The sequence below is a fragment of the Poecilia latipinna genome, unplaced genomic scaffold (genome assembly GCF_001443285.1).
Source record: "Poecilia latipinna isolate Pla-1442-1.1 unplaced genomic scaffold, P_latipinna-1.0 Scaffold2298, whole genome shotgun sequence".
NCBI lineage: Eukaryota > Metazoa > Chordata > Actinopteri > Cyprinodontiformes > Poeciliidae > Poecilia > Poecilia latipinna.
Window position 1 is genome coordinate 67,383 of NW_015114914.1, and position 20,929 is coordinate 88,311.

A 20,929-nucleotide genomic window follows, 5' to 3' on the forward strand; every position below is an offset into this window, starting at 1 on the left:
TTTTCCCTCAGGTATAAATATAGTTTGAAAAAGAGGCCTGTGTCTTTTTGGCACTCTTAAAAATTGGAATAACAGAAAAATCTATTAAATTTTGACACACATGTGGATACCTATAATTAAAAAAATGGCTATAGGAATTGGCTACTTGCCCATAACTAATGTCAGAGCAGAAATTAGAACGTTTAAAACCATTACATCGGAGACTAAAACAACGCAACATGAACCATACTTAAACAATTTCTTGACCTTCGAAGCTCACCGTTAGAAAATTGCAGGAATATTTATAGAGTAAAGATTCAGTTATTTTAAGGTTGTTTTGCCTATAAATGTGGAGGCACACATTTATTCTGCAATTGTATAAAGTAGCGGCAGTTTTGCATCTTCAGACCTAATTTTGCTTCATCATAGTCAGGATTTTTGTGAAAAATGTCTTAGATAATATCTGCAAAATGTTTAAATCGCCACATTTTTCTCTCTAAGCATATTCAATCGGTAAATTTTAGTTTATTTAGTCCTTAGCTGGAAATGTGGTAAGACAACGAATCATAAAATGGACACTTTTCCAAAAATATAGCTAATTATTGCATTTCAGGCGAGTAACGAACTCAAATAAAAGATTTTTTGCATTTGTTTTTTTTGTATTATTATTATTTCATCCACCTTGAATGGCTTGCTTTCTGATAGTTCACTGTAAAGTACAACTATATAGTTTCACAAACACTTCTCCTACATTGCCAGAGGGGATGTACTCTTTCGGAGAGCGTGACATGATTAAGGCATCCGTGTCATTACTCGGTTATTGGATGCCGCTGCTCCTCCCAGATACCCTCTGCAGCTAATAACATTCCTGAAGCCATCTTGTTGCCTTTATAGTGACTGTTGTGCAAACATGAAGCCAGCCCACCAACCACAGGAACTAGTGGACTTGTAAAAGTTGCACAGAACAAAAGTCTTTGAACATTTCTGCTCTAATTATTTATTCATCCCATGAGTGTTTTTTTTTTTTTCTACTCCAATAAATTGGCAGCACAACTGAATTGTTTTAGGATTATAGTAACAGTGAAGGAGAATGTAAGTGTGAAATGCTAGTTTGTTCCTGCAGGGTGGAAAAAAATACCATGCCCCCCATTGATGTCATGCATGTCAAGGCTCCTTGCTACGCTTCTCTGTTGCAACCTACAGATTGTTTTTGCGTGAATCAGCCTGTCAGCCACACCAACAGCTTTACAACTGCAAAGTCACTCTTGGCAGCAAGAGTGACTTTGAAATGTACAAGCGCTAAGCTGCAACGTACAAAATTTAAGCCTGCTGCCTGTGAAAGGAGGCTTTGAAGAAGCAAGCCACAGCGCTCGACTCTGTCCTTTCTGCTGGAAAAAGATACCATGATGTTTTTCTCTCTCTCTCTCTCTCTCTCTGTGTGTTTAATACAATTTTAAATTAGATGAGTGAATTATGGATTGGGTACGACTTTGGTAAGAAGAAAGTTTCTTCTCGCATGTACATTGATTCAGGTGCATTTGAGGTCTGTGCTCAAAATCCTCAAACGTTTTCTTTTTTTTTTTATCAAAAAGTAAAAACCCTCATGTGCTCAAGATGAAATCTTTTTAATATTTATTTTTAGTGCTGAGGAATTTGTGAGAGAAGTTGTAAAAGTTTGATTGGGTATAGCCGTGCCTGCACTCTCTTTAATGATGCTGGCCGAGTCGTCGGAAACTTGAGAAGTCCCTTCTCTATTTGCTGTGTTTGCCCTCTCTTCAGCCCTTATCACCGCATCTACCAGCGAGCGCCCGAGCTGCTGTGACAGCCGTCTCTGGTCACGACTGGCTGCTCCCCAACTCTCTATAGAGCTATTTGACAGCCTTTGGTCTGGGGGTCTCACAGGACTCTGCCAAACCCACCCCCTGGTGCATTTACATACCCCTTTAAAAAACATCTTTCTCTCCTTTTAAAATGCTTTGCTTAATATTCCAGCTCTTTTCTTTTCTCTATCTGTCCCCCCCCCCCCTTTTCCTTTTTTTGTGTCGCACACACACACACACACACACACACACACACACACACATCTGTGGATGCTCTGCCTCTGGTTTCAAGACAAGGAGATTAGACTTGCATGAGGTCCTGGCCTATGCATTTCTCCATTTAAGAAGCTCAGAGTGTGACTGTGCCGTGTGTGTTTTGCACGGTGGGTGCGTAAAGCGCATGCTAATGCAGGTTGGAGAGATGACAATCCAAAGGGGGCACATTGTGTGGGCCGGCGCTTGGAGAAAAGAAGACATAGAGCTGCAGACAGACACGGAGGGAGAGGGTCACTATCTGCTACCACACTGCACTTTTTAACTTCACTTTTTGATTTGCACGCTTCAGACCCACCAGCCACTATGAAACCAGCTTTTGTGAGTATTGATTCCCTTACAGACAGCAGGTCTCTCAACATGTTTGCATTACGTCTGCGGATTAAAGTTTGATTCTTCATTAGTTAAGCCGTGTAATGGGGCAAAACAGTGGTTTGCTTTTTAATTTTTTATTTTTTTTTTAATAAAAGTTTGCTGATTGTCTTTAATGATGCTCCGACTCGGGTTTTTCAGGCCAGTACCAACTTACGATTTTCTGATTTTGTGACCCGATTCAGACTATGATATATAAAAGAGAAAAAAAAAATGTCCATCAGCTTTTTTGTCAAGGAATTTCTTGAGAGAAGATTGTCAGATTTTCCAATGTCAATCTGACTGATTCTTTTGTAATCGACTCACTTTTAGGTGAACATGTATTTTCTGTTGCTCTCCAACTTGTCGGGAGTGTCCCCACACAGTGCTGACAACGAGACATATGGAGACCATTTACTGCCCACACTTTATTCAAAGGAGAGAAAAAGTTGTTGGATGAAAAAAAAAAAAAAAAAAAAAGTTTTTCTGGTCTTTGCGCTGCTTTTTCTAAAAATGCAACCATGACATTGGGCTATTTCAGGAGGAGGTTGGTGCAACTGCTGACTGTGCTTTGTCCTGCTGTGGCATTGGAGTGTTGGCACCTTCCATTGAAAGTGGGGTGTTGGTGTTCCCTGTGATGCTTCTGTAGTTTGCAGCCAACTCTCGCTTTGTTGCCAGTTTGTCAATTTTAGTCCCCCTTGTCTGGGTGAACTGTCGTTGCCTCTCTCTGTGCCAGGTGTCCTTTATTGTCTCCCATAATCACCTCATCTAACTTTACTCGCCTGTTTTGTTTTTTTTTTAAGGCTGCGGATGAAAAGATATTTTGAAGTCTCAGTTCAGTGAATTTATTGTGCTCAGTCATCCCCAAGCAGCAGGCCCACTGTGAGCAGAATGATAAATAGGGTGACTCACACCAGGACCGTCTCTCATCATCGCCAGCTCTTCAGCTGTTGACCTCCACCTTGCTGGTGACTTCTGGCCTTTCTCTTTGTGTTTCTCTGTTCATTGGGAGTTTCTTCAACAATGAGCCCCTCCATTTCTTCTCTGCGTATTGATTCGTGCCTCATGTGTAAAAAAAAAAAAAAAAGCACACTCTCCTCTGTTATTTCTCATGCCTCTCAGCTCTTTTTAGTCCTGAACCATATTTTTCTTTCCCTCTTACTGTAGATATAATTTACCTTGAAGACATTACTGCCTCATATCCCCTGATAAGGATATATTTGCCCAGTTCCAACACTATATCACACCTGTCTTTCACGCTAGCTGCCTCTGATTCTCACCGGACCTGCTGGTACTCCCTTCCCCATTATAAAATGCAAGTAGAAGTGAATCAGCGAGACAGAAACACTTGTGTGTGTTTTGTTTCTGTATCTATATGCAGATTTGCGTCACTGTTTGTGCTGTAAGACTCATCCTGAGACTGTTGAATGTGCGGCAGAATTACATCTACTTCACTGATGTGATTTTCTCACGGGTGAAATTAAAAGAACACATTATTTTTCAGTGTTATGCAGTGTCCCTTTCTGATTGTTGCTGCAGAGTGATGCCTCCAACAGGAATCTTGGCCTCCCTCATGTGCAAACCTCAGCCACTTTACGAGACCAGAGCCCTGGCTTGTCGCTAGTAAAGCAGGAGCTACAACTGCTCTGCAGCGGCGAGGTTCTGCAGACCGGGAGCGCTAATTAATGCCACTTGTTATCTTTAGCTTTTCAAATCACTTGAGGTCTTGTTATTTAAAACTGTCAGTCTCGAAATCGTACTTTTCTCTAGCTGGAGAGAGGTATTTTTATATTTTAAAGAGCCAGTGTCATCATTTTTGCAGCTTTTCTCTTTCAGTTGCGCTATTTATTATTTTGCAGATGGCTTTCAGCTGTTTGGNANTAAAAATACACATTTTTTCTTACCTGACAAACTTTATGTTTTTATAAATTCCCCTGCTCAAGCTAGCTGTGGTATGAATTATAGTCCTCTTGCCTCAGGTTTAGATTGTTGCTTCTCTTTTTTCTGGATTTTTAGGAGGAAATTGTATCCTCAAGTTTGGCTTTTAGCTGTTTAAATCACATTTATGAAGACTAGACTGTTCAAAATGTGGTTAAATCTTTTCATGTTTTATAAACACTGCGGCAGTTCCATTAGTAACCTCCTTCTAATGAGAGTACTTCATGGTCCAAAAGGCTCCAAGACTTGATGTAAAATGAAACTCCATGAGAAAACACAAGAAGGTTGAGTACCGTCTTACATTTTTTAGCTAGTATTTCATTATTATTATTATTTTTTTTTGGTTCTTCGTTCTTTGCCAGTCTCTTTTCAAGCATGTTCTGGTTCGGTGCGTTACTTTTATTGTTTGTTCTTGTTTCAACATTGCAGCCCACAGTATTCTCTAACACAATGGTTCCCAAACATCTTAGTTTACAACCCACAAAACACAAAATAGCAGAGGATGATTATTGCCATGCCCCCAGTATCTGTTAAGTATTTCAGCATTTCTGCATTTAAGCAGCTGTGTATTAACACAACCAACCAATAATATATATTTAGTTTTAAGTTATTCTTTTAGTTTTGGTAATATATATGGTTTTAACATGTTTTGACATTGTAATTTTTGGTTATTTTAATTTCTAAAGAATATTTCAGGGACTTCCTTGTTCACAGCTTCACATATGACTTTCTTCTCAGATTTGTGCTCTTGGTTGTTATCCCATTCAGTCTCATTGAAATACCTTTAAGTGTGTTATTGTAACTTTACATAATGTTTATTAATCGGGCTGCGGTGAATATTTTTGCAACTGCATCAAAGTCGAACTAAAAAACAAAAAAACTGAATTCTCTGTTGGCAGACTCAGGTGTCTTCTTCTTCTTCTTCCCCAAAACAAGGAGGATCTGACTCCACTGAGAGCGTAAGATGCCTGTTTTCATGTGAATACCTGCTGGTCTGTTGGGGGTTTGGCTCTGTGCGCTTTCTTTATCGAGGTAGAGGGGATCCTTTCAGGCTTCATCTCTTCTCTTAAAGTGGAAAAAAAAAAGTCTTGGTTGCTGTCCATTTATTTCTCTCTTCAAGCCCAGATGTTTTGACCGAGCCTGGCGGCAGCATGCTTGTAGCTTGTATAGATGTGCGAGTGTTAAAGTTGCGCTTCTTCCCCCGACGCAGTGAGAGATGTTTTATTTGTGCACCATTCGATCATTAAACTTCCACACAATGAGTGATGACTTGCAACTTGTACGCTTGTGGCAACTCGTTGCATATTTAATTACGCTAACCGGAGGCTGTCTGGGAGCTTTTTAAGCAGATCTCAGTTCTTGGGCTCTAAGAGCATCACAGATTCTGGTTGAAATATCCTCAGCTAGACACGGATGAAAAAAGCTGCCGTGCGACTTTACTCCGCAGGATCCGGATTGACAGTATCTGACAGCGGTGACAGCAGCCCTGTCTGTATCTTCCCTTTTATTTGACTCAATCCTGATGTCCATGCATAATCAGCTTTGGGCTGGTTAGAATGGATCCGATGTTTCTGTGCTGTGACAGGGGTGATAATTAAGCCGCTTGGTCAACCGCTGCCCGGCGAAGCTAGTTTCCTCTCTAAATTGTATGCATGCGTTTAAAAATCTATGCTAATGTTTGGAGATGGAACATTAGTGATGTTTATATGCATTACATGGTGTTGCATGTAATTATTACTAGAAACACGGGTGTCTGGGTTCTCTCAGGTGTGAACAACACTTTCTGCTTCGTTAACCCGGTGTGTACTTTCTCTATAGAGAATTGCATTTAAATAATTCTAAGTGTTAACGCTGGTTTTGGCTGCAGAAACCTGCCTGGCAACAATTTCACAGAAGATTTAAACAAACAGATCAGCCGAAACACTTTGACGGATGAGGACGAGCGGTCGGCCATTTTATGCGTCCTTAAGCTGCCCTTCACAGTGTTTATTTGCATGATCTCAGATGTTTATGTGGGGTTTTCCATGTGCTCACTGTTTCCTCCCAGTACAGAGCTTGCATGTTGGGCCATTTTGGAGCGAGTGTTTGTGGGTTTCTGTCTCTTTGTATTAAATGTGTGATGGAGTGGCGACCTCCCAAGAGTGGATCCCTCTGCTGGTCCAATTTCAGCTGCAATAGGCTGCGGCTCCCTCGTGATTTTCTGCAGGATGAGGCTGTCGTATCTGCATGGTCAGATGGGTGGAACCACAACTGTCACACCCTCCTCACTGGGAAAACAATCGTATTATATTTTGTAGCAGGAATTTAGATTTTTTTTTTTTTTCTTTCTTTCTTCAATTTTGGGTCACTCCATGCAAACTTACACACCTAACCTACTTTGGTTTCTTCTTTCTGAATAAAAAAAAAACAAACAAACAAAAAAACGTAAAACCTTGAAGTTATCTGAAAAGATAAATAAAGAAGTGCTACAGCTCTTCTTCTTGGTTTAGACATCAAATATCTGATGTGAACTTTTTTTGTGCAAATGCACATTTTGCTTAAAAAAGGAGAACTTGCACGCAACAACAGCTTCAAGCAATTATTCCAGTCACTCAGAATGTTTTACTAGATCTTCATTTTGTCAATGTTTGCCAAAAGTTCATTTACCACTGTGAATAAATCAAAAGCTTTTTCTCTTCCTTCCTGTTCTGATTTAACGTCTTGCTGTTGTGCAGATTTAGATCACACTGGGTTGCTCCTCTCAGCTGAGACTGAGTGAACTTCTCTCCAGAACATTTCTTGTTACAACTGTTTCGATGCATGCTGTCAAAACTTGGAAATAAAATTCCAACAAACGCTGTTGTCAAAAACAAATAGTTGGTAAGGCTCCCAGCAAATCTTAAATCTTACATACAGTGACATTGTAGGCCAACTATAAACCTTTGAACTATAAACTTGGATATAAAGCCCGTCGAAGCTTTTGAACTACAATGGTTTGCGTCTGTTGGGATGGAGTGACCCTGCTGTTTACAGCAAGACGATGTTTTCTGATCTATTAGAACTGAAAGTGGATGTCGAAATGATTGACTCTTAAATATTCCTAACTGTTGTCCATGTGCTTCCGTCTGTAGATTGAGAAGATCATGACTCTTATTGGAGCGGGCATCGATTTCTCCAGAGATCAGCATTATGATACTCCAGGTAGAGTATGACTACAGTTGTTTTCATGTGCTCACTGTCATTTCTCCTTTAATGTTAAGAATGGTGCTTCTTTTATTGAATTAAAACAAAAATCCCTGCTGGGTGCTGATAATCAAACACATTAAAGTGCCACATCAGCAAGGGGGAAGGTGTGATTAGAATATTATTGAATAGTCAATTTATTTTAGGAATATTATCACATTATATACATTACACACAGATGGATGTTTTAAAAACCTTTATCTTCGCTAATCATTATGATTTTCTGTTTACAGTTATTGTAAGAATGACATGTAATATTAAGAGTATTCCATTAGAAGCCAACGATCTTCATGGGAATGTATATTTTAATTTAATTTACTGCATATGACTGCAAAGCATGCTGGCAACCGGCTCTTGATGACTAGAGTTAAGAGAACCTTTCAGAGGCGGAAATGTTCAACGTTCAAAGAACCAAGACAGTGTTGTAAAGACGAGGAAGCCAGAACATTTCCACAATAAACTGCTGAAGTAAGGCAACAAACAAACACTTGAAGTTATTGGTGCTAAAGATGGTTATAAATCCAGGCTTCTAATTGGACTTTTCCCATGACTGCACTCCGTAACTTGCTTGATGTTGTTTTGAACTATATTCATCATCTTAAGGCCATTTTTAAAGTTAAAGTTACTTTGATCCCTAATTGGAAGATCAGGGACCTAATTACATTTGGTGCTGGGTTTTAAGTACCCCTTCTCTGCTCCTCTGTTACTGTTCTGGCTTTTCTGAAGCCTGTCATCAGGGGTGATGAATGGCCCATGGGAGCTGCAGCGGTAACCCGAGCAATCGACTCCTTCCCTTTAGCATTCCCCTCTCACATCGCTCAACATTCACCTTGACTCTGCGTTAGCTACTTTTCGATATATTTCATCAATGCAGCACCTCCTCTGTGCCTCCTTGCAGACTTCTTATTCTAACCCTCTGCTTGTTTTTCGCACTGGAGAGGGCTCTTAAAATATTAACCACTACGTATGTCAGTGGAGTGAGTGCATTTTACTCTGTAGTTCTGAGGGAAAGCTGACACTTCAGTGGTAATGTGGTTAGTGCTCCATCACAGACTGCAGCCGTGCGATGATCTGATGTGGAGTCTGGATCCAGAGTTGTGTGCATATGAGCCTCAGTTGCTGCTGCTGCCGTCAGGAAAACCACCGGGGAGACTCGCTGGAGAAAAGTCTCCCTGGCTAATTCACACACGGGAAACCGCGTCCCCCCCCCCCCACCCCCCACCCCGCTGATTACTCCTCTGTTTGACAACGGTGCTCGGACTCGATTGGCTCCGTGCCGGCAGCCTCTCGTGTTTTCAGCTTTTTACTGATTGACTCATGAGTGAAAGATATAGCAGAAGAGGAAGACCTAACGAGTGCAAGAAAGGGAAGGACTGAGATAAAGATGCTCCAGAAACATAAAGCCAAATGCAGTTAAGAGAGGTTCTGAAACAGTAGCGTTAAATGACAAAAATAATCCACCTACAGTATTTCAAAGAAAGAGAGAGGGGAGGGTGAGAGTGCATGGAAGAAGGGAGAGGGAGAGAAAAAGGGAGGAGAGGGGGAATCACGGGCAGGACAACGGACAGACTACACTTCGGCATGAAGGATTGAACAGTGTGCTCTGCAGTACAGAGGAGTTTAAAGGACGGCTGTTTCCCTCTTGGACTTTTGTCTTTAGCCCTGTTGTCCGTAGAGTTGTTTTATTGCAAACAACCTGTTTTCTGTTCTTCGACAAACTTCTGGAGGAACCAAATGAGGCTCAACTGTTTTGATGTGGGAATCCCATCTGGCGGCGCGTTGGATCTGCTGCAGATCTGAAGAGTGGAAAATAGACTTTTGACTGTGCATCATATGCAGAAATGTTGTTATAGTAGCCTATGTTGCTTATTTGTCATGTTGTGTGTTTTTTTTTGTCCTGTGAAAGGTGAGACTTAAGTCTTATGTGCATTTTAAGTGTTGGGAAACCAGATCTTCTGTGATTGGGATATTTATTGTGATGAAGTAGAGCACATTATTTTATTGGGAGGATAAGAGACAGTCCTCTGCCTTTGCACTGGGTGTCTGCTCCCAGTTCAGGCTGCTGACAGCTGTCACTGTGGCGCTGCTTTGTGATCAATCTCAGCTCATTGCAGGCATGTCTCAGGTTTCTCTTGTTACTTCTTCTTCTATTCTCTTTTATTTTTATGCATCCGCCCACGGAAATTCATGGATTATCTCTTTTGGTAGGCTGAAGATGTGAACAAAGAATGGACCTGTAATTCAACCACCTAATAAGCAACTTTCCACTTTCCTGAAACAAAACACCTTCACTGGATTTGCGTTCACTCAACTTACGAACTCAAAGCAAGTCTGGAGCTTCAGGATCTCGCTTTAGAAATATTTTAAGCTGTTCCCAACAAAACCACAGCTGGGGACCTTGTGTCTGTCTGCTAAGACTCCGTACTATTTTTATTTTCCCCCTTCACCCCTTGCAGGGGGCATTTTAATCCATCTTGGCTAACTGTGGCTCGGCCCCCGCTGCCCGGCGGGGGATGACACCCTCTCCTCGTAGGACGCTGTCTCCGCCGGCCTCTTGCTGCTTGTGCGCTCGGCTCTGCTGGCCGAGAATTATGTGGCAATGCCACGTCTCTTCCTCAGAGTGCCGCTGCTACCGGCTGAAAGGTTTCTCTCTGCTGAAGCGCTTTCCACTGTCAGCAGGTGCTGCAGGCCGGCTGCTGGACCAGCCCGTGGGGGACTGGCTGGAGCACGTGGGGCTGCCGCAGTACGAGAGCAAACTGCTGCTGAACGGCTTTGATGACCTCCACTACATGGTGAGTCTTTATAGTGACACTGGTGCATTTTGTGTTTTTTAAACATTTCTACTACCTTTCAGTTTTTCTCTTATTCCAGAAAAACCTCTAAATTGTGCATTAATCCTAATGAAGCTTGCTTTAGATGGAACAAGGTCCAAGTAACTTGATCAGAAATGTGATTACCTCATTTTTGTGTGTGTTGTTGGAGCAACAGTAGGTTGTTTTTAATGATGGGTTTTGTCCGTAATTCAGTTTTGCAATTACATGATCTATTACGAAATTTATCTTATGGCTGCAGTTTGACTTAAATGTCAGAGTATCTCCTTTCTTGTGCTATAAGCTGATGATCCACACGTTTCCTAAATGAGCAGTGCTTACAAAAAATATAATATACCTTGAACCAGTGGTACATACTCCTAACTAAGAGGTTAGTTGCACTACTAACCCTAAAACACTAATGATAAACATCAGTTGCACTAACCCTAAAGTGCTAAATTGGTACATAGTGGAAGTAGACATTAATGTGTTAATTTTATCCAGGTAGATGCTAACCATGTGTCAATGATATAATGTGCTGCAACATGTCGCCCTCAACAAGGCGCATCCATCTGAACAGTGATTCGTTGGAGCAACATTTCACTCGTGGTTTCAGGTTTGTAGTTGAGAACTGTAACCTTTGTTTCACTGAAAGGTTAACAAAACAGCCACGTAAATGAACGCTATACAGTTAATACGGAAAAGTACATTTATCTAAGTGCGCTAAATGTTTTCAAACTTAGCAAAAATGCTAAAGCGCCAGATGACAAACCATCTCTGCTATTAGCAAATTATTGAAAGTGTGGCCACAACTGCCTTGAATTTTACACATTTCCACCAAATTGTATTAATTTTACCAGGATTTTGTGCAACAGAGAAACAGAATAGTGCATCATTGTGAAGCAGAACTAAAAATTTACATGTTTTTTCTTTAGGTAAGAAGTTTAAAAGGTGCAGCTTGCATTTGTCTTTCACCCATAAGAAAATGTAACTTATTTAGTAAATTGTCAACCTGTGTGTGGCTTAGTATAAATACAGCTGTTCTCAAAAGGCCTCTGAGGTTTGTTAGACTTGAAGACTGACGGGGTTATCGCAACGCCACATGGGCCAATTTTCATCATCTGAGAACAGAGCATGGTGCAGCTGCAAAATGAGCTTCAGAGACCAACAAGACAGGTTGAAGAATCTGTTAACAGAGCAACTATTTGTCAAGTCTGGCATTTATGCAAGGTGGGCAAGAAGAAAGCCATTGTTGGAAGAAATGTGCATTTACCACAAGTCGTTTAGGGACATAAACTTTTGGTAGAAGGTTGCGAGCCAATTTCAGAGTAAGAAGTTAGAAACTCTGCTTCTGTCAGATTTTTCGCCTTTGTTTGGCCTTGACTCGGGTATGTCCAGCAGTTTCAGTCAGTCTGTCTGTCTGTCCAGAGCTCATGAGGCTGATGTCATGTCCTCTCACTCAGAACTGGCTGTAAAAAAAAAAAAAAAGCAGTTTGGAGAGTGATCAACGGGTAGCTGTTGCTTTACCGACGCACTTCTCCGGCCTGTGGTGTTCAGTGCCAGTGTGAGTTAGCTCAGGTGCTGTTGGGAGTAACGAGGACAGGCGGTGGAGGGGACGAGGGACCCAGCTGGTGACGAAGAGTTAGAGACAAAACAAACAAACTCTGAAATAGACGCAGTAAAAGCACATTCACTTTAGCACCAGCAGGGATCTGTTTTCATCCTGCTCAGCGAGAAATCATCATACACAGACGGCTTAATCGAGTTTGGCAAACAAATTCCATAAATCTTCAATTCAATAAGCACCGGAGAGCTGGAAACACTATACATCTGACAAATAAATATTTGCTAATTGAGAATTTTCTGCTGTTATTTATACACAGAAGTGTGCAGTGATCACTGATGTATGTCTCAGCCACCTTCATGTTTTACGTAACACAAGATTTATTTTTTTTTATCCTTTTTAATGTTGATATAAGTCTGTGTTGAAGCCTCTGATGTTTCTCCCTGGGTTTTAATCGTTCTGCTGGTTTAAGTAACTCACACTCGTCTTCCTCAGCCTCGAATCCCCTCCTTTTCAGAGCAGAGAGCTAAAAAAAGACAATTCTGTTTTTGGTCAGCTTTGGAGACCACCAGTTGTCCTAAAATCTGTCCCATATTTAAAGGGAAACTCCAACCTTTGTATGCTGTTTAAATCAAGTTGAAAATAAATGTTTCTTGGTTAATTCATGTCTGCTGTACCTGGTGTCTAATTAAATAGTCTTTACTCCTCCACTTGGTCCACTGTGATGTCAGTCCTGCCCTCCAGGCTCAAGATTTGGATCAATAGGAGCACTGATTGTGTTGTGTTCTGCTCCTGAAGCCTATTAGATGCTTTTTATCGACTGCTGGAGAAATGTCCTGCCCAAAAACGGCTCCCCTAACAGCCAGGGTGCAAGTAATGCTCAGACACAGAAGGATCCTGTTCTTTCCGAATGATCTTTCCTTCTGGCTTCCATGCTTGCGTTCTTCACTCCCCTCCTTCCTCCCTTCATTCCAACTTTCTGGTTGTTGTACAAAAATTTGTCGTAAATTCATAGTGAACTTGTGTATTATAATATGAATATAAATGAACATAAATGGCTATGAACTCTGTAAAATTGAGTCTGTAAAACTGTGGAATAGTTAACAAAATATATAGGAAATCTTAATTTCTGGTGGATTATGGGCTTGAGCCAAGCTTCTTTTGTGTCCAGAGATTTTTTTATATATTTTTTTTCAGATTGAAGAGAGGAAATTTTCTTTGAACATGAAATTTAGTAGCAAAGTCTTCTTTAGTGGAAGCTTGTTTTTAATCTGACAGTTGCTCAGAGGCTACAACAAGCATCAAATCCCACGACATTGGTTAATTTTTTTCATGGTGCATTTCTCTAATCTCCAATTCAACAGTTTTTCTATCTTTGCCATCTTTCAGTATCTGTACACTGCCATGAAAAAACATCCCAATCGTTTTCACAGAATTTTATCAATGTCGAGAAACCCTGCAGAAAAATTAAAGTAATGGTTCCATATATTAACATTTAAATGAATGTGAGTTGATTGATTCTTCTGTTGTCTGTTTGTTATGATATTTTAATATATAGTTAAGCAAATATGCAGATCTGTTCAACCAGTCACGTCTTCCTCAGCTTCTTTCTTCAGGTCTGAATAGTTTGATCGCAGCAGTTTAGCAGGACACACTGTGATTATCAGTATTACTGGCTGGATGTCCTTTAGATGGTCTGAATAATCTGTGCTCCTGATTGCCCAGTATGAATTCAGAGCACTTCTTGTCCAGTGGGAAGTCTGTGGCCTTTCTCTGGATAAGCGACGGAGGGAAAGAGGAGCATTTGAAAGAAAGTAGTGCAGTGATAGAGGAATGGTCAAGTTTCTGGTGATTTCTCCCTTTGTCATTTTGTTCTTTTGTGATTTTTTTTTTTGGGGGGGAGGGAGGAGGGGTGGGGGTGCTTTTCAAACCAAAGACCTTCATGCACATTTTGCACCAACCATACACAATAAGAGCTGGTAAAGAGGCGACTAGACCTAGAGCCACAATTAACTGTGCAATTTGAAAAAAAAAAAACAACAAAAAAAACAAACTAGTTTACACAAGTATGCAGTGAATATCTTTAAAAAAAAAATGCAGTTTTTGTTTGTTGATTCTACCCAGTTGGTACCACAAATTTATCCCCACTGCATCACCCAGTTTATCAAAGCTTTTTAGCTTACGAAAAAAAAAAGAAGACACTTTTATGTTAATATCACTCCAAAAATTATTTTTCTAATGTTTCTCCATCACTGGTAGCACTGCTAAATCTGTTTTTCTGTCCAGCAGCACCTTGAAGAAAAATTGTATTTTAAATAGAAACATGGAAACCATGCTTTATGGAAACTAGCACATCTGATGGAAAGACATCCATGCATGCGTTCAGGTGTTTCTTTAAGCCCCAGCGTCATAAACCGTATATTTTCTTTTTAAAATCCCACAACTCAAGAAAAAATAATTTGTGCAAGGTCTCGCCACAGTACCCACAATTAAAAAGATATATCCATCTAAATGCAGCAACTGCCCAGTAGAAAATAAAAATCTGAACGCTCCCCGGGAAATATGTGAAGTCGGTGTATATCTCTCTCTCCGTGAAGCTGTTTAGCAGTTCATCTTCTGAGGCTTTAATGCAGTCATCCATACTCTGTAAAAGTGCTATTATCCACTGAGCTTCCCACAATCCTCAGCAGGAAAGGCTGCGCTCAGAGGCTGCGAGGAGATGATCGTTATGACGTCAGCGGAGTGTCGGGTATTAATAGAACAAAGATATCGCGTCCTGATGTGAGCTGGAGTGCTATTGCCATTGTAAAATAGTTCAGTTTTACTTATTTAGCACTCCTCCTTTTTTTCCCATCTAAAAATTCCATTAATTGTTATTATATAAATTAAACAGGACATATTACTGCTTAAAGTTGTGATTCCCCATGTATCCTGACACTAATGCTCTACAGCAAGGATGTCCACCTCCAGTCGTCGAGGGTCAGTGTTCTGCCACTTTTTGATGTGTCCCAAGCCCAGCACACCTGAATCAAGGACTGAAATGACCTAATTATGTCAATCAGGTGTGCTGACAGAGACGCAGCTTGCTGCAGGAACATCGGCCCTTGAGGACTGGAGTTTGACGCCTGTGTCTCCGGTTTTTACACTGACGGATTGGACAGTCAAACGCCTTGTTTACATCTGCAGCCTCTGCATGGAAAACAGGTCCTCGGGTTCGACCTCTCCTCCGTCCCGTTAGTGCTGAGCAAGTCTGAGCACGAAAGGATTAACCTGAGGCATATACTGAAAAGTCAGCCTCGTGGATACTGAGGCGTCGCAATTTGTCCCCGATACAGCAGCCGCGGGGAACGTTTTGATACTTTTAACAGATGAGATTTAGTTGCTGACCTTGTCGATGTGCAGCCTGCAAGGTGTACTTGCAGTTCTTGCTGACTACTTACTGGCCGGTTTGAGCGAGATTACTCCATAAAGCCTTATTTGTTGGACTGCAGGTCCGTGAAATTAGCAAACAGGGCAGTAAAACAAACGACGTCCACTCCTTCTTGGCATGCGTTTTGATCTGAGTGTTGGCTCTGGCTACCAGGCATCGGCTGTTTTGCTCCTCCGTCTCATATTGCTGACCTCTCTGCATCACAGACATTGATTTATGGATCTTTTCTGCTTTATCTACCACACTGTCTCCAAGGTGATATTTCATGTGACTAAGACCAGCTTGACCATAACTCATTACGTCCTAATCAGTCCAGTCCTTAAGTATTGTTAGGTCTCATTTAAGTGCTCCCCTTTCAACAGTCTAAGGAGAATATCACTCAGTCATGGCCGACCTTTTCTTGCAATGCTGCGTATCTGGAATCGATACTAACTCACCAGCAAAGTCTTTTCTCAGGGAATATTAGTCTTGGCTATATTTAACCTTTGATAAAAGCAGCCTGTTTGGGATTAAAAACAGATGATTAGGTTATAGATTTCTAAACTGGATTATTCTTTGAGAGGTCGCATGGTTTTCCTCAAAGTCCTCCTAAGAGTTTCTTTAGTAGTCACTATTCCCGTTATTGGCAATAACGGCTGTGCTTGTGTTCTGTTCTGCAGGGGAATAACGTGATGGAGGACCAAGACTTGAGGGAGATTGGGATCACAGATCCGAGCCACAGGAAGAAGATCCTGCATGCAGCACGCTCCTTACCAAAGGTGACGGAATCCTCACCCCGACTTCGTTAGTTATTTTAGCATAATGAGACTCCATGCTAATGGAAGATGCACATTTTTCCTTGACACTAAAGCACATGGCAGATTTGAGAAATAGTCATTATATCTATGCACTTTAATTAGACTCGTGTGAATTTTTAGTAATATTTATATATATTTTCCGTAACTCCTATACATGTCCAATAGCACTGTCTCAATCAAGCAATATACAAATACAGGTATCTTTTCTTTATTTGAATTTAAAATTTCTGCATAAAACATTGAAGTCTTTGAAGTCTTTTTACATCAGCTTTTTATCTCAAATGTTTTCCATTTAATTTCTTACTGGGTTTATAATGCAGAGCACCTGCTGGCATGAATCTAGATGCCAACACTTTAAAAAAAAAAGAGTGTTTAGCTTTGAATTGTTAGTTTCCAGTTGCCATTGCACCACTGCTGACTCTCATTGAACTGATTTTCACACTGCTGCAGCATTTTATTAGTTTTTCCCAAAATGTTTGTTATTCTATTAGAGTGTCATTTACACTTGTGCCCAATTATTAGGCATTCCATATTAAAATAGTTGATAGTAATTGGTGACAATTACTAATTACTTATTCAGTTCACTGGCATCATCATCATTCTCCTGTATTCTCCTTCCGCAGGTGAAAGCCCTGGGATGTGACGGCAGCAGCTCCCTCTCTGCCTGGCTGGAGAATCTGGGTCTGCACGAGTACCTGACCAACTTCCTATCCAGCGGCTACCGCAGCCTGGACTGTGTGAAAAACCTCTGGGAGCTGGAGATCGTCAATGTGAGTCACATTGACGCAGGTAGACTGTGCAGAGTATCAGACGGTGAAATTAGTTTCCAAGAGTGTCGCACAGAAGTCGAGTTGTCAGTTTAAAACTCTGAAGGTGAACACTCGGATGTAGAGAGGATGTTTTTAGCTCGTCACTTCTAGGAGGTGACGAGATTTCCTTTTGGAGGAGGAAGTCTCCTCCTCTGTTGTAGGTCCAACTTCTGGACCTACAACAGGAGTTGTAGGTCCAACTTCTGAGAGAAGCAGTCATGTCTTTGGTTTGCAGTAACGTCTGTGGATTATTCCTAGACTTCCAACAAACTGTTTCACAGTTAGTACTTGGATGACTCCACAGCTGACCTTTTAAACGAGTGATGTTTTTCTAAAGTTTGTGTCTTCAGTAGATAATGTCCCACTTTTTTTTTTTTTCTGCAGGTGCTTAAGATTACTTTGCTTGGTCACAGGAAACGCATCATAGCCTCCTTAGCTGAAAGGCCTTATGAGGAGCCTCCTGTCAAACCTCCTCGGTTGTCTCAGATCAGGGTGAGAACATGCAAAGTTGCGCATTATGTGGTCTGATGTAAATGTTTTAATGTACAGATATGGAAAATACATCAACAACTCCAATACAATACAAAAGTTATCATAAATCACTCTATTCTACCAGCATAATCATGCAACTTAATCATTGTTTTATTTATTTTTTTCCCCAAGTAATACTATTAATTACAGCATCTATGTACTTTTAATGTATAACATGAACATGTTGAGATATTGGGAGATTTTAAATTAAAGTTTTGTCAAATGTACCAGAAAAAAAAAGTAAATCAATTGGCACTGGTCCTTTCAGCTTGATAATGATCCAAAACACATGGCAGGAATGGTTCACAAGAGCCAGAATCAACCTTCTTCCTCAGGTTCGCAACCTAAATCCTGTAGAAAAACTTTAGGGAGAGCAAAGAAATGAGACAATAAGACAGAACCCTGGATTTCTTTAGGGATTCTAATATTTTGCAATCATTGCAAACTGGATTTTTTTTCCCCCCACTGACTTCATGCACCCAAATTAAAGTTCAGGTTTTTCAAAGTGATGTTATGCTACTAAGATAAAAAAAAAATAATAATTTTATATATATATATGTAAGGTTGCTTTTTAAGCAACTTTACAATTGGTGAAAACAAAGTTATCTGCATCAATATGCATGTTGCAAAGAAATAAAAGTTTTTATCTTATTTAACTAAGTGCTAGGTGATAAACTCTGTGTGACCTTTTCTCTGCAGTGTCAGGACCTGCCAGGATCCCAGACCTCATCTCCTCTCAGTCACGTGGAGCCCTACAGCGGCCGCTCCATGGACCCGCTGCTGCCCGCAGCAGAGCCGGGCAGGAAAAAAGCACCAGAAACGGATTATGACGTCGCCCAAAGATATCAAAGCGGAAGGCAAAAGCCTCAGGTATGAGCTGACGTCTCTGGGATGTGGTGGGTATGGTTGCCATCTTCCAGGCTTCTGTGTTGATTTTTTTTATTACTTTTTTTTGTTGTCTCAGGAGCGATATGAAGAAATTCATCAGGAGCCTCGACTGACCTTACGACCTCCGAGTCTAGCAGCATATGCCCCCGTCCAGAACTGGCACCACCAGCCTGAGAAACTCATATTTGAATTTTGCGCCTATGAAGCTAGTGTACGCTAATACCTTTCTCATTCTGACTTCTCGTTTGCTGCTTTTGTTATAAATGATCAGTAACCTCGTATCTCCTGCTCATTTGCAGTATCTTGGTTCTATGCTGATTAAAGATCTGAGGGGTATTGAATCCACGCAGGATGCTTGTGCCAAAATGCGGGTATGTAATAAGACTTTCAAACATCGGGAGACAATAAAGAAACGTATATTCACGATCAGTCAATAGTAAATCAGCTTTGTGTGTTTATATGCCTGCGCTTGCCTTTTCTCTAGAGATCCACAGAACAAATGAGAAAAATCCCAACTATCGTTCTGTCGATCACTTACAAGGGCGTGAAGTTTATAGACGCAGCAAACAAGGTAACTAAGATTCACACTCGCCACTTGAGGCATTTCAGGTCTCGTACTGGTTGCATTTCTTTCATAAATGTCATGAATATATATTCCTTTTGCTGCAGAACATCATCGCAGAGCACGAGATCCGTAACATATCATGTGCAGCCCAGGATCCAGAGGACCTGTGTACGTTTGCCTACATCACTAAAGACCTGCAGACCAGCCACCATTACTGCCATGTCTTCAGCACAATAGACGTGGTACGTCAACACACTGATCCATATCTGAAGGTTAATGCATATAGACTGTTGTTTTATAATTAAACAAGACTGAAGGGAAATAGAATCTGAATAATTGGGTCATTTTCTCAATGTGACCTAATCAGCTTGTGGAGTAACTACTGCATTAACTGCAAAACCCAATTTCAGGAAAGCGAATGTCAGCAATAATCGTTTCTTTAAGGTAATTGTTGATGTCTTTCTGCTTTGGCATTTGTGTTAACACATCTAATAGCTGCCAATATCCCCAGCTTTTATACAGGTGATTGAGTAAGTAGGTGTGTTGATTGGTGCCATTTGACAGCTGTAGCTATAGAAAAAGTTCTTCATCTTTATTAGATAAATACTGAAATGATGTAATTTTTTGGTGTGTTTTATACACTCCAGGTCAGATTTAAATAATTGTTGATCCTGTTAAAGGCTATAACATTTTATTACACTATTATGGAAAAAAATGATTTAATTTGTATTTGTCATAGAGTAATAGTAATATTGTCAAACCTCTGCAATTTTTGAATTTAAATTTTGTTTGATGTTGAAAACTATAAAATGTCTTTGTATTTAGTTACAGTTTAGTAGTAGACTTTGGGCACCAATAAGCTTAAAGTGATCATGAATATGAAACCAGTTGTTTACTTTTAGCTTGAAATGTTACTCCTAATTTAGTAGGTTTTTATTGTTACTTTTTGAGCTACACTACTGTAAAAAAAAAAAAAAAAGGATTCAGTTTGTAAAATAAAAACTGACTCTTTGATTTTGTGTCTCTGCTTAGAGCCTGACCTATGAGATTATCCTGACGCTGGGCCAGGCGTTTGAGGTGGCCTATCAGCTGGCTCTGCAGGCCCAGAGGACCAAACAGCATCAGGGTCTCCCTGCAGGAAGCAGCTCAGACGTCAATGAATCCAAGTCCAGTCGACCTGTGCCCAAGCCGCGAGGGAGTGTTCGGAAGTCGGGGGTGAGTGGGACAAAAAAAAAAAAAAACGACAACAAAAAAACTGATCCCAAATGCAGATACACTGAAGAGGTGTTCCATCCTTTTCAGATACATATGCAATCATAAATATCTTAAGTTTCTATAACTGTTGCACAGGCACCACCTACAGGTCTCTCCTGTCTCTGCATCCAGCCTGTCCATCTTGTTCCATCTCTCGGTATTCCTCTCTATTATTTATCTTTGCTGCCCCCTAGTGAACATCTAACAGTAAGACGATCTATCTGGACTATACTAGACATATTACCCACCACTCACATGTATACTTTTGTTATTAGATGTTTTTATGTGCATAGAGGACTTAATATTACAACATTTTAAATTAAGCTCAAAGGTTCCTGCAGCTTTGGGAGCGGTAGTGAGACAACAGCCACGATTGAGAGCACAACAATTCAAGAGAGCCAGTCTTAGTCATTTATAGGGTGCAGTTTCTCAGAGAAGCCATGTTGCATAATGACACATTACTGGCTGTTTGTAGTTGATCTGAAGTTTCAGCATACTTATCCAGGGTTTAAGATGGGCAGCTGCTGCCAGTTGAAAATAAAGGCGGATCTGAATGAGTCAAAACAAGTTAAATAAGTCGAGTAGATTCAGATGATGACTAAGAAACTTAATTTCAATGAGACTGTGTTTGACTGACCAACACAAAGTACTGCTCGACTGTGAAGTGAATAGAGAATAATTTGCAGTTTTCCATGTGT

The 20,929-nt window shown here is 40.6% G+C and overlaps 1 protein-coding gene across 8 annotated transcripts in view; it reads left to right on the forward strand.

Annotated features, from left to right (window-relative positions):
* Nucleotides 1-20,929, forward strand: part of LOC106937229 (ankyrin repeat and SAM domain-containing protein 1A) — a 72,041-nt gene that overhangs the window by 46,476 nt on the left and 4,636 nt on the right. For 5 of the 8 annotated variants that reach the window (XM_015018631.1, XM_015018633.1, XM_015018634.1 and 2 more), the window contains 12 exons: nt 5,261-5,320; nt 7,472-7,541; nt 10,260-10,375; nt 16,047-16,145; nt 16,808-16,954; nt 17,378-17,485; nt 18,224-18,394; nt 18,489-18,623; nt 18,712-18,783; nt 18,897-18,983; nt 19,082-19,219; nt 20,010-20,192. In XM_015018631.1, coding sequence (XP_014874117.1) covers nt 5,261-5,320; nt 7,472-7,541; nt 10,260-10,375; nt 16,047-16,145; nt 16,808-16,954; nt 17,378-17,485; nt 18,224-18,394; nt 18,489-18,623; nt 18,712-18,783; nt 18,897-18,983; nt 19,082-19,219; nt 20,010-20,192 — 1,386 coding nt within the window. The remainder of the gene's footprint in view (nt 1-5,260; nt 5,321-7,471; nt 7,542-10,259; nt 10,376-16,046; nt 16,146-16,807; nt 16,955-17,377; nt 17,486-18,223; nt 18,395-18,488; nt 18,624-18,711; nt 18,784-18,896; nt 18,984-19,081; nt 19,220-20,009; nt 20,193-20,929) is intronic. The other 3 variants (XM_015018632.1, XM_015018635.1, XM_015018637.1) reach the window with 3 other exon arrangements.